Source organism: Podarcis bocagei (assembly GCF_964188305.1).
Source record: "Podarcis bocagei genome assembly, chromosome: 7".
NCBI classification, from domain to species: domain Eukaryota; kingdom Metazoa; phylum Chordata; class Lepidosauria; order Squamata; family Lacertidae; genus Podarcis; species Podarcis bocagei.
The window spans coordinates 1,947,246-1,961,254 of record NC_138132.1 but is presented as its reverse complement, the minus strand read 5'-3'; the positions used below and the strand labels follow the sequence as shown (position 1 = coordinate 1,961,254).

General features: G+C 45.7%; 1 protein-coding gene across 2 annotated transcripts; it reads left to right on the top strand.

Annotated features, from left to right (window-relative positions):
- Positions 1–864: 864 nt before the first annotated feature.
- On the top strand, positions 865–13,150 carry LOC308590551 (ras-related protein ORAB-1-like). 2 transcript variants are annotated; one of them, XM_081200697.1, is made up of 7 exons: positions 865–1,160; positions 3,084–3,203; positions 3,528–3,600; positions 7,259–7,354; positions 8,433–8,528; positions 10,098–10,229; positions 10,913–13,150. In XM_081200697.1, the coding sequence occupies exons 2-7, from the start codon at positions 3,181–3,183 to the stop codon at positions 11,132–11,134; spliced, it is 642 nt and encodes a 213-aa protein (XP_081056823.1). In that variant the 5' UTR covers positions 865–1,160; positions 3,084–3,180; the 3' UTR covers positions 11,135–13,150. The 2 variants fall into 2 exon arrangements, with proteins under 2 accessions (XP_081056823.1, XP_081056822.1); XM_081200696.1 differs by having other exon boundaries at positions 3,081–3,203.
- The last annotated feature ends 859 nt before the right edge of the window (positions 13,151–14,009 follow it).

The window sequence follows — 14,009 nt, the reverse complement described above, 5'->3', positions numbered from 1 at the left end:
TATGCTCTGGTACAAATCATGCAAAAATTTGCTGGGGCATACATTTCCCCGAGAGAGTTCCTCGTGTCAGGCAAGAACTCAGATCTTTGTCTCATTAAGAGGCCAAAACATCTCCCCTCCCTGAACTGTTGCAGCCTTTCTGGAAAGCTGGGCACAGAATTATAAATTTTTGATGACACCATTAGCAGAGGTCCATCTTTTGTCCTCTGTTAGCAAATCTGCAGCCAAATCCAACTCGGGAGACAAAACTTGAGAAAGCCTGCATCGTCCAAGCAATGGCCCAACTGTCCTGCTGGCAAGAACCGCACCTCTCACCCCAAAAGCACACTAATGTGTCCGTGTGTGCAGCACACACACACACACACACAGCTTTTACGTCACTGTAACATTTGAGAAATACCTCAATACAAGATCGTACCTCTGTACTCCATGCTAATGAATGTGGGTGGTCTATCACTCCCTGTTTTTCTGTATGGAGTCATTAAATGCAGATCACAACCACTCATAAACATGCCCTGAAGCTCCACCCTGCGAGTGACCATGACAGAATGTTAAGCCCTATAAAGCCATATTCATGACACGCCAGTATTTGCCCCGTATTTCCCATTTAAGCCCACAGGCGCCCAGCCCACCCAGCCCTGCCCCGCTACCCCCACCATTTCTCCTGCAGGGACCCCTCCTCCCTCTTTGCAGATCCAGCCCTCCCCCTGCAAGATTAAAGATACCAGCAGGCCAGTCCTCCCTGCATCATCAGATGATGTCATCTCCAACAGCTGGCCAATAGGGGAGCCCCCAGCTGGGAGCATCTCTGCTGCAAGACAGGAGGGCTGGGGAGGGAGCAAAAGCAGCTGCTGGGGGAAACTGGGGGGGCAGGGAGGGTCGGGTGGGGAGCTCCTTTGTTTCTCTCCCCTTTGAGGCGGCAATCCCACTGCTCTGTAAATCCAACCTGGACTCTCCTCCTCGGGCGGCTGGCTTTGACATTGCAGGTCCTAAGATATCCACCTGCGGCAGGAGCTCATTCATCACTCTCCAGCAGCGGATACTTCAGAAAAGGACTGGTCTCCCTCCGATTCTTTAAAAGGAGACACATTGCCTCTGCAGAGCAACTGAACTGCACCTGCTTCAGCTAGGAAAACACAGAAGCCAAGGCCACAGGGAAGGTACATTTCCTCTCATCAACCCTTATCATCATCAGCATCATATTACCTTTATTCCAGGGCAGGGAGATAAATGAGGGTGGGGGTGGGGAGGGGAGAGAACAAGGAGGGAACGGAAACCCCTCTTTCTCAAGCAGGGTGGGTTTCCAGGAAGGAGCATGCAGAAGAAACTGGGAGACATTTTACTGCATAGCTACCAGCTTGCGAGTTATAAGCCAGCCAAAGGCTTCCAGCGGGCAGATTAAGGGGATGGAGTGTGTTTCTGTGAATGTGAATGGATATGCCAGCAATGTTGCTGGCCTTCTTTCAAGAGACGTCATTTTTTAATTAGATTTGGGACTCATTTTTATTGTGGGGGGCAGGGAGGCAGTGTCAGAAATAAATCTTTTTGCAGATCCATATCCAGCGGTGCCCAGTATGAATCGCAAACATCCGCTGAAACACTCCCCCAAGTTAACCAGGGGCGGGGGTGGGTGGGTGAGTGTTCCCAGTTTTTGACAAATCTGAACATCTCTGTCAGATTTATGTCCCCCCAAACTGAAAAATCCCAGCTTGCTTCGCATGTTTCTATCCTACCTCCCCTCTCCCCCCCCCCCAAAAAAAGCTTTTGCCCTTAAAAGATTGTGGAGTCTCAGCAAACTGTCAACTTGCCAGGATTTCTTTTCTTAGCTAAGGCAGAAGAATTAAGGCATCACCACCAATCCTACATTGTATTTCAGTAAACACTGGCTGTTTGCATGGATGTAAAACAAGGAGTAACTCAGATTAAACACGGAAGAGAAGTCGGTGTCTTAACAGTGAAAATGACACAGCCCAGTAACAACTTTGTGCATATCTGAATCAAACTGGTCTGCTAGTTTTTGCTCTTCCTAGGGAGGGTTCCCTGGGAACTGTAGTTCTGTGACAGGAGGTGGGACGGCTAGGGAACTCTGCCTGTTATTGCAGCGGATTACCATTCCCATAATCCTTTGAGGGAAGCCATGACAGTTAACACTGTTATAAAACTATTATGGTTTGTTGTTGTACAGAGAGGCCCTTGGAGAGTAGCCATGTATTGTGGGGAGGACGTTTCTAGGCATGAGCCAGCGTCACCCATCCCATGCACAATGGGAATGGAAACAAGACCTAATTTGAGCCAGGGCTGAACCTGGAAGAAGCGAAGAAGCTTCTGTGCAGACTGCCTTTCCCTCGCCTAGACATCTGGAAGGCCCTGCACATCTGGAAGGAATTAAGAGGATGGGCTCATGGCACTAATTGAGGAGTGGAACTGAGAAAGCCAAAGGCAGGTGAAAGCAGAGGCAGGTGAAGCCACACAGGACAGGGCACATTAACCAGGGGTCAGCAAACTTTTTCAAGGGCCGGTCCACTGTCCTTCAGACCTTGTGGGGGGCCGGACTATGGGGGGGGGGATGAACGAATTCCTATGCCCCACAAATAACCCAGAGATGCATTTTAAATAAAAGCACACATTCTACTCATATAAAAACACACTGATTCCCAGACCGTCCATGGACCGGATTTAGAAGGCGACTGGGCAGGATCTGGCCCCCGGGCCTTAGTTTGCCTACCCATGACATTAACCAAAGGTAGAAGCAAGCATAATGTGGCACAGCCAACACATGCGTCAAATGCCAGAACATCAAATATATTGATGGTTTGACACCCAGCCAAAAAACAGGAAAACAATGTACTTTGAATGGGAAAGACTACCTGCTACCTGTGACAAACATAATCAGAACCGAGAACTGAATTAGAAAAACACTAAAAAGGAAAAACACTTGACAATTTCATCTGAGGCACCTTGCACACACAAATCCCAACTTCCTTCTCCAAACTCTTTGAATGCATTAAAAACAAACAAAAAATGGAGAAGTGCAGTTTCAAAAATTATCTGCACAACGAATCTTCTTGTTTATCACACAGCAGACACAAGTTGGGGAACTGCAACCTTCCACACCTGCTTTCTGAGTGCTCAAAGCAGCGGGACACACCTGGTTTTCTGCATGCCTGCCTGCCTGCCGACATGTCAACTATCAGTCCTGAATAGTGAGTATCTCGTGACTAAGGGAGAAGCCTTGTTGGTAAGAGGCTGTCTTCACGGCGAACAAGGGAGGTGGTGCCGGGTGAAAGGGCATTCTGAAATCATTCCAAATTGAGCACTGGGTTTTGGATACTCACCCAGGGAGGGAATGAAACCACCAATCAGAGGCATCACAGACACTGTGGATTAATTACTTCCTATTCATAATTAAAGCTTGCTCCTCTTCTCTTAAGAAGAAGGGGGGGAAACCATGTATGTGGCTCCCTTCAACACAAACCAATTTACAGTTGCTCACCAAAACGCCTTTCTCTTTTCTACCTTGTCAACAGTGACTACTTGTTTAAGCTGCTCCTGATTGGCGATTCTGGAGTTGGGAAGTCATGCCTTCTGCTCCGTTTTGCGGTAAGGCTCTTTGGAAGGGGTGTTCCAGCACCTTGCCTAGCTTTTGATGAAGTCTAATAAATAATAAATAATAATAATAATAATTTTTATTTATACCCTGCCCTCCCCGGCCAAAACCAGGCTCAGAGTGGCTAACATCAAATGTATAACAGATTTACATATTATTATTATTATTATTATTATTATTATTATTATTATTATTATTATTATTATTATTTTATAAAAGGGACAAGGCAAGCAGGACTCTCAGCCACATTTTCAGCATCAGGTCTTACCCCATGATATATAGAGGAAGATGTCTCCGAGCACGCGCAAAGCATCTTAGAAATAAAGCTCCTTTTTTTGGCCCGTCAGACTATTGGGTCCTGTACTGTCTACTCGGGGCCTCAGCCAAGGGTCTTTCCTATCACCTGCTCCCAGGTGATGGGCCTTCCTCTAGCCTGAGTCCAGCGCCCAAACATCAGACGTCCACCTGGCCAATGCCAACCACAGAAGTCACAAGCTGTGCCATAGAACAAACTTACAAACAACTCCAGACCCAGGGAAAGGGACACAAAAATGAAACACCAAGCTAATTTTGATGGGGGGCGGGGGGATCTGCAACCCAGGCTGCCACCTGTTCTTCAACAGCGTGCTTGGCTTAACAGAGATAGGCTCCAGGTGAGCCTTTTGTAAGGGGCAGAAAAAGGTTTCCTGGGTCACTTCCAGAAAGAAGCCTTATACTGTGTTCACAGGTCATAAAGATCTCGTTTTTCCTTATACATTAGCTCCCATGCACCCCCATTTTAGATAGCCAGTGCTATTTTTGTCCCCATTAGTGAGTGGAGCTTAACAAGAATGGAGGTGTGCTGTGATTTGTTTTTTTAAAGAAATCCCTTCCCACCCTGAAATTCCAGACACGGATGGAGGGAAGTACTGGGCTGTGGGGGAGGGAGGTGAAGGGATTAATTGAAATTGTTTAAAAAAGGAAAAAAGGGGGGGACACAAAATACTGTGCACGTTGAACACTGGTAGAGCAATCATTTGGGGATAAAGCATTTCATAATCCAATACCCAATACAGATTTATCTGCAGTCTCTTTGAGACATCAGCCATCTGCATGCATTGAGACAGAAAAACAATAAAGACTTACTTTTTCCAAGTTAAAATAAAATAAAATTCCAGACTTTGAATTCCCCAGATTTTCAATTTTAGCGTTAGGATCACCATGAAGGTAGCCAAGGAAACTGAACCGGCAATCAAAAGATATGGTGGTTCAAGTGCTGGACTAAGACCCGGAAAGTTAGGGTTCAAATCCCCACTCTGCCCTAAAACTCACTGGGTGACTTTGGGCCAGGCACTGCCTCTGAGCCTAACCTACCTCACAGGGCTGTTGCAGGAATTCAACGAGGGCGGAAACGTTTGCCACCTTAAGTTCCATGCAGGAAAAGGTGGGATACATATGCAGTCAATAACAGTGGGGTGGGTGACAAGGCAAGAAGCTGCCTTACAAAGAGACAGACCACTGGCTCATCGACCTTCACTGACAGGCAGGGCTCCCCAAGATTCGAGGCAGAGTTCCTTCTCAACTCTACCTGGAAAGAAGATGCTCTATCTCTTCAGTATTTTACGATTTCTTAACTTACAAACGATACCATACGATACAATGTCTTTATTGTCATTGTCCCATACAGAACAATGAAATTGAAAAATCTACATAAGCCATTCAAAAACCCCTAAAAACTCTGATATCCCATAATTAAATACAATCTACTCCCATAGAGACTACCTTACACTGTGTTTAGAACCAAAATTGCATTTGGGTAGAAACTGTTTCTCAGGCGGCTAGTCCTAGTCTTTATAACCCTGGACCAGGGGTCTGCAACCTTTAAGACAAAAAGAGCCACTTGGACCCGTTTCCGGAAAAAAAACAACAACTGGGAGCCGCAAAAACATTGCAACATTTAAAACAAATATAACCCTGCATATATTGTTTCTGGCCTTAATGCTATATATACAGGATCGTGCAGTCAGCTGTCAATCTCAAGAAAAAAGGACAAATTAAGAGCTAATTAAAATATTTAATTTACAACCAGGTAACCAGGTTAATGGGACTTTTGCTCCTGAACCTCAGTGCTCAGTGTCTGCACATCAGGGCTGTAAGACGTCACCTTCATTTTCACACAGGCTTGCAAGCTGTCATCTGTGAGGCGTGATCGGTGTTTGTTTTTAATATAGTTCATGTTGGAGAAGACCTGCTCACATACATATGTGGAAGAGACCACAAGGGCCATCGAGTCCAACCCCCTGCCAAGCAGGAAACACCATCAGAGCACTCCTGACATATGGTTGTCAAGCCTCTGCTTAAAGACCTCCAAAGAAGGAGACTCCATCACACTCCTTGGCAGCAATTCACCAAACTTTCACCAAACTTTCCCCTGCTTAAGTTTAAAAAGGGGCTTCAAGCAACTAAAAAGGGGCTTCAGGCAACTAACTCCACGTGGAATTCCACGCGACCGCGACTGCATAATCAATGCCACAAAATGCCAAAGAAAATTAACCAGGGCCCCAGTCAACCATAAATCATAATCAGTGCCTGATGTAAATAATAATTAATAATGAGGGCCCAATGTCATCCTCGTCATTATAAAAATAATCCCTCTCTTCGCGCCGCCCAGCCTCCCAAGAAAAAAACCCCACTTCAAACGGTCACAAAGCACAAATTCCACGCGACCGCGACTTGCTATGCCCAATAATCAATGCCCCAAAATGCCATAGAAAATTAATCAGGGCCCCAGTGTACCATAAATCATAATCAGTGCCTGATGTAAATAATAATTAATAATGAGGCATTCGTCATTATAAAAATACCGGGCGGCAGGCTGCTATCCGCAGCGTGGGGAGCCTTGCCGGGAAGTCCGGCAAGGCTCCCCACGCTGCGGATGTCTGCCTGGCGAGGGGGCGCTCTGCTTCAGGGCACCCCGCCCCCCGGGCGGCAGGCTGCTCACCTCCGCCCCTCGCCTCCGCCCCTCGCCTCCTCCCCTCGCCACCGCCCCGGAGCCGCAGCAAAGGCTTTAAAGAGCCGCATGTGGCTCTGGAGCCGCAGGTTGCCGACCCCCGCCCTGGACCTTCTTCCAGAAGGCAGAAGCTAAAAGAGATCATTTCCGGGGTGCGCACTATCCTGTGCTATCTCTGCAGCTTTCTTATGGCACCTGGAAGCGTAGATTTGATCCAAGGTGGGAAGAGTGCACCCAATTATTCTCTCTGCAGTCTTTACAACCCTGGACAGCATTGTTTTTTCCCTGACCGTGCAGCTCCCAAACCACACACACAGACCATAAGTTAATACACTCTCAACAGTACAATGCCATCAACAGGTCCTTTGAGAGATTGTTTATCCGGAGGATTCTCAGAATATATAACCTCTGCTGTGCTCCCTTCATCAGGTCTTTGCTGTTTTCTCCTCAGGTTAGGTCATCTCTCAACTCCATTCCCAGAAATCGAAACACTGAGACCTGTTCCACACACCTCCCCTCAATAATAAGTGGCTGAATATTCAATTTACATTTCCTAAAGTCCACAATAATCTCTATTGCCCTATTGTTCCCACTCAGACACAGCAAATTATCTCAGCAGAATGCCACTACTCACATGCACACTTTCTTTTCTTCTTCTCTAGGATGACACCTACACAGACAGTTACATCAGTACCATCGGCGTGGACTTCAAAATCCGGACAATAGAGTTGGAGGGAAAGACCATTAAGCTGCAGATTGTAAGTATATCCTCAGGGCTGTGGAAACAGGAGGCTGGAAATTGAGCCTCCTAGATTCTCTCCCTCTGGTGCAGGTTGCAATGGCTAAGAGCTCCTGTACCTTAAACAGCTGCACAGAATCTAGAATCACAGCAGGTGCAGCTTTTTCTTCTCCACCTTGACAAATTGTTCCACTCAGCCACTTGTAATTAAGGACCCCTTAAAAACACCTTGAATGTTCGGTGAAATGATAACCTTCCAGTGGAAGTTTTGACATTCTTTAACAGCAGCCTTAGAAGTTGCTTCAAATTCTAGATTTGCTGACAGGTCCAAGGGATGAATCCAAGGAGAACAGAGTGCTGAAATATACAGTATGTGTATTTATGTAAATGTTGTGGCAACCGAATATACATGCATTAAAACAGACCTATGATAACTTCCCCTAGTATCTAGTTACAAGTAGGTAGCCGTGTTGGTCTGCCATAGTCGAAACAAAATAAAAAATTAAAAAATTCATTCCAGTAGCACTTTAGAGACCAACTAAGTTTGTTTATCTGAAGAAGTGTTCATGCACACGAAAGCTCATACTAATAACAAACTTAGTTGGTCTCTAAGGTACTACTGGAAGGAATTTCTTACTTTTTAATTTTGTTTCCCCTAGTATATAATTACATACATATACATACACATACACATACACACAGACAATATATATACCCGAAGATACCAAAACCTGCATTCCTGTACCCGTGAAAATCTACGAAAGCAAATATATATATATATATATATATATATATATATATATATATATATATATTTGCTTTCGTAGATTTTCGTAGATTTCGTAGATTTTCGTAGATTTTCGTAGATATATATATTGCATGCAATTCACCTTGTATACTATGCAGTGGGAAACGAAGCCACTGTCCTGATTCAGATCTATATGAACAGAATCAAAATTTCTCTTAAGTTCCATTTTGGTTTCACTCATTTTCTCATACTCTTATTACATTCTCTTGTTGAAAACTAAGTCACATTTCTAACACTGCCCACTAGAAGGCAGCACTGACTAGAACAAACACATTTCTTTGCCCCACAGTGGGATACTGCAGGGCAGGAGCGCTTCCGAACAATCACGTCCAGCTATTATCGAGGTGCGCATGGCATCATCATTGTATACGATGTGACAGACCAGGTAAGTGGGACAGAGAACAGCTTTTCATTCAAGAAAAGCAGAGGGGAGACACTAGACCTTAGGTAAGATGTTCCTAAGAGGGCAACTGTGACCATCACAGCACAGAATCATAGAATTGCAGAGTTGGAAGGGACCCAAGTCATCTAGCTCAATCCCTTGCAATGCAGGGTATCTTATCCCTTGCAGGGATTGTCAGGACACCTTTCAACCGATGTCAGCGACTGGGCTCAATAACTGGTTCTGCCCCGACTGGGCTAGGTGACTGGAGCACTTTCAGAGACCTTCCAATCCTGGAAAACAGGTCCCAGTGCACTGGACTCACAACTGTGCATTGTGAGCCCCAGACTCATGAAGAGTATAAATAACGCGGAAGCTAGCTGCGAAGCATAACTCCTTTTATTTCAGTTACAGATAGGTAGCCGTGTTGGTCTGCCATAGTCAAAATAAAAAAATTCCTTCCAGTAGCACCTTAAAGACCAACTAAGTTAGTTCTTGGTATGAGCTTTCGTGTGCATGTATCTGAAGAAGTGTGCATGCACACAAAAGCTCATACCAAGAACTAACTTAGTTGGTCTTTAAGGTGCTCCTTTTATTTCTAATAGCTACTACAAACTAACAAACTACTGGCTTGCATGAGTGCTACAGCTCCCACTCAGCCATCTAATCACTACACAGATAAGATTCTCCGCACACAGAGTCAGGCAGTTAGTCAAGAGCGGAAGAGGAGAAGAGCAGTTTCCGCCCCCTCCTTTCTCAAAACATCAGATCAGGAGATTCTAGCAATGGGAGGGGGTGAAGATATCAACAGGGATATCGCTGCAAGGGATACGATACATGGCAGCAAGAAAAGCAGCTGCCTTGGCTGGCTACCTTGGGCCACCAGTAACAGAGGCCAAATTGCAGACTCCCACAAAAATTCACTACCACAAGATGCAGCAATGTCCACTCCACTAACTTAGATAGGTTTAAAAGCGGAGAGCTTTAGGAAACATTCCATAAACCTCCATGTTATGGCTCCTCTGTTCAGAGGCGAAATGACACTAAGCATCATTTGCTTGAAATCATCAGCGGAGGACAGTTATTGCCCAGTTTGTGGACATCTGATTGGCCACTGTAAGGGAACAGGATGCTGGGCTGATGAATTTTGGTCCAAACCAGCAGGGCTCTTCTTATTGCCACCAGAAAGTTCTCTTGCCAAGCCCCATGTAATGAATGAGGGTAGCATTGCAAATGCATCCATATAATTTAATAGCACACATTTTTAACTAACCCTCCTGCTCCATCTATCTCAGTGTTACTGATGGGCAGTATAAGAGAGGCAGAGAATTAACTTTTGGAAAGCATCCCTATCTAATCACCTGGAAGGGGTTCTTGCTCACCATAGGTGACTAGGCAAGCAGTTATTTAGAAGCTTGGTTGGTGAGAAGAAGCCAGGGACAGACAAATGAACAATATGGTTAGGGAAGAAGAGGAGTTTCAGCAAACATGAGGCCAGAGTAGCTCACTGCTGCTGCTACCCACATACGTAAACGAACCACTCCTCTGAACTTTGTCCCTGCCCCTTTCCAGGATTCCTTCAACAACATGCATCTCTGGCTGGAGGAGATCAACCGCTATGCCAGTGAGAACGTCAACAAATTGATTGTGGGAAACAAGAGCGACCTCACAAGCAAGAAAGCAGTGGATTACACTACAGCCAAGGTGCATAAATAGGGGAATGGGAAGGGAATGCATCAAACCAGCTTTTACCCTTAAAGTGCTGAGAAAGCAATTTCACCTTCAGTGAAATGAGATGCAGTCGCACTCTTTCATTTTCATTCATTCTCTTTGTCGTCTCCCCGACTCCTGAAGGAGCTTTTAGGTTGTAAATTTCTTGATACAAGAATCTAAGCAATAAACATATTGCTTATGTTACTTCATAAACTGCAGTGGCGCTAGATCAAAAAGCCAGCTTCTACCTTATGAAAAGCTGGGCAGCAGAGAGTCACCTCCTGATAGTCTCCTCTTGCTCTCTTTCAGATCACCTCATACTATTCTATTTCTACTAATAATTTTATTATTTGTACCCTGCCCCATTTGATTGGGCTGCTAATAGCTGTCAGGGCCGCAACATTTGTTTAACAAGTTTATTTAGATATTTAAAAAATGTACAAACAAAGCTTTCTGTAAAAACAGATTCCAGGGCGCTACAGAGAGAAATCTAAAATTACAGAAATGCATTATACAGAATAACATTTAATTGCTATGGAAAACAGCACAGCGTCTCTTGTGACATGTTAAGAGATTCTTAGTTGCTTTTGCTGCAAAAGGCTTAGCACGGCTACCTGTCTGCAGATCATCGCTGAGTCTTCACTGTTGTTTTGTCTCGACCTCCCTGCACGCAGGAATATGCAGACTCCCTTGGGGTGCCCTTCCTAGAGACCAGTGCGAAAAACGCCACCAATGTCGAACAGGCCTTCCTCACCATGGCGGCAGAGATCAAGAACCGCGTGAGCAGCGGCCCCACCCAGAACGACAGTCATAAGTCCAACCTCCACATCCAGAGCGGCCCCCTGAGGCAAGAAGGGCCTGGCCAGGGAGAAGATGGCGGAGGAGGCTGTTGCTAAGAGAGCAGCCGCCCAACGAGCGAAGGAGGGGAAGGTTCGAGGAACACACAAGGGGGAGGGAGCAGCGGTGAGCCTTGGGCCTGCAGAATGGCCAACGATGACAACGGGACCCCCTTTTTCTTCACAGCATCCCAACGGACTTGGAATGCACAACGGAACGTCTCCTGGCAAATGCCTTGGCCAATCTGTGTTTCCTTCATCCCGTTTCCCTGACTTTGGAGCTGTCCTATCTTTTCCTGTTTAGCAACCACCTCCTGACCTGCTGTACCAACACACACACACAGCCCAGTTTCTTTCTCTTAGCAAATCTCCTCCCAGCCCAACGGAACATGGGACCTACCAATTGTTTTGCTGCATAGAAAGAGGGAGTCGAGGGTCGCAAGGGGGCGGAGAGACCCTTATACCAGATTCATTCGCCTAGAATTACCATCATTACCTGGTTCCGCTTCCACACACACCAAAATGGGTTTCGGAGCATGCAATCAAGATCCCTTGGCACTGTCTAACAGCCACCACCTCCCCCTAAAGCCTTTCCTATTTTTAAAAAAACCAGTACTGTATTGCTGAAGGCTGTTCAACTGACAGCAAGGGTAGATTTCCACTCTTCTCTCAGCCACCCCTTCCCGCTACCGTCTCCCCCAAACCCCTGCCTGCTAGCTCTGGGAGCATAACTGCATTACAAACTTACATTAGTCCATGGATCCCTGGGGGTTGTAGTTTGGCAAGGGTCAAGAGAAGTTCCTATTCCATAGAGTTCCCCACCAAAGAACTACAGATCCCAGAATTAAGGGGAGGAACTGGAATAACTCTTTAACCTAACGTAAGCGTGTGATGCAGCCATAAACACAGTACATCCACGCCCAACGTTTCATGGATGAAAATACGGACACCGTTGCGCATGCGTAACATGCCTGTTCCGCCACTACAGATCACTATCTTGGCTCTCCCCAAACCCAGCAACACACAGACATTGTTGAGGTTTTCCTTCCCCAGTGCACCTTAAGGCTCATTCATTTATGTCCATGCAACTTAGATATCGGTGGGAAGGGCTGAAACTTGAGGAAATCCTAGTCTGCACACATGTGCTAACTAGTTTAGAGAAGGGGAAAGGGCACTCCCCAAAGCCCAAGCAGGGATGATGTTTCACCTTGGGCAGCTACTAGGAAACGGAGGCAGGCAACCCACCTGCCAGCGTATGGTGTGTGATTTGCAACCTCGTGGCGACGCAACTGTAACCCCATGCCTGCAACAGGTCAAAAGTCCAGGGTAACAGGATTTAACATTTCCACTTGCCTTTTGGATGGTCTTCAGGCCTTATGGTGCTCCTAACCCCGACAGCATCAAGAAATGGTAGCAATCAACTCTTGTTGGCAGAGCACAATGTCTAACTCCTTTTTCTCATCTCTTTTTTCATTTTATTTTTTCACATTTTGCCCTCAAGGGTTGCAATGCTAATTTGCCCTTTCTTTAAGTAAGTAGGTTGGCAAGTTTTCTATTCATCCAACATACACGCGTAATATGTATGCTGGTACCCTACTGATTTATCTGTCACTCTGGAAAATACTGGAAAACTGAAAGGTGTTAAGAGAGAGCGAGCCTCTAGCCCTCATGGGTGTGAAATATACAGGGCTTCTCTGTGGAAAGCTCCAAAATGCAGGGGCCCCAGGGCTTAGGGGAAGGGAGCTGTGGTCCTATCCGGTTCTCTGTTTCCCTTCTCCACATACCTATTTACCATGCAATCCTGATTTCAATACCCCTGCACTAATTTTGAGGCCATATTCCTCACCGCCACAGATGAACATCAACAGGAGGCAAGGACTTTCCCACTGTCAGTGGGAACTATTGAAATCAAACTGCCCAGCATATGAAACATCTGGTGGGACTGAGAAGAGGACCCTGAAGAACATCTGTCCCCATGAGCACAGCACATGGGGGGAGCACAGCCAGGAGTCACATGATACCACAGGCTCCTTCTTTTTAAGGGCAAAAGCATTTCCCTATAAATGTTTGTGTGTGTGTTTTGCTTTTTTTTGCCTTTTTTTTTTAACCGTGAACTGCTTAGAGAACAAATATGGTTGAAAATATTTTGAAGTAAACTTCGCTTCTCTCCTTGCCCTGGGTCTCTTACCCAAAACGAAATTTGTCTTTTAACAGATTGGATTTGTCAGCCGGACTAAATGCAGAACCAAGCAAAGGCTCGCAACGTTTATAACTCTGGCAGTTTATTCGAACGGCAGAATTCAGCATGAACTCCAGAACTTGGTTGGGGGGCAGGGGTATAAAACGAGGGCAAGGGTTTTGTGTGTTTCTGGACTGCGTCACAACATCTTATGAAAACTGAAAACGTTGCTGGATGTAATTTGTCTGATGAAAAGCTTGACAGGGTGCAGATTAAAACAGAAAACAGCTCACTGATTAAGTGGAGTGATCCATCTGTACTCTCTTGGGACGCTGGGAAACAGAGGGCCTGATTTCTGGCCGCAGCCTCTGAGCTTAGCCCCAGTGAAGGTCACAGGTCTGCCAGCATAACAGATGAAGGACAAAAGTGCAGGGTTTCGGAGTTGATGTATTTGATGTTTTGAACTGTACACTGCCCTGGGAGTCTTGCGCTGAAAGGCAGCCTAGAAACAGATCAATGCTGGCAAGGTCCTTTGCCAAACCCACTCAGTGATAGCAATGCAGGGGGAGGGGAATTCTCTACAGCCACACAGCCCCTTTTTCGGTGCTTCTTCTTCTTAATTTATGAATTATAAACTCACGAGCCTCAAGGTGATTTGTAAACATACCGTTTTGACATTAAGCAGTATATAAATAAATGAACAAGTTGAAAGAGCTTTTTAAAAAACAAAACAGAAACACAAAAGGCTTCCACTGT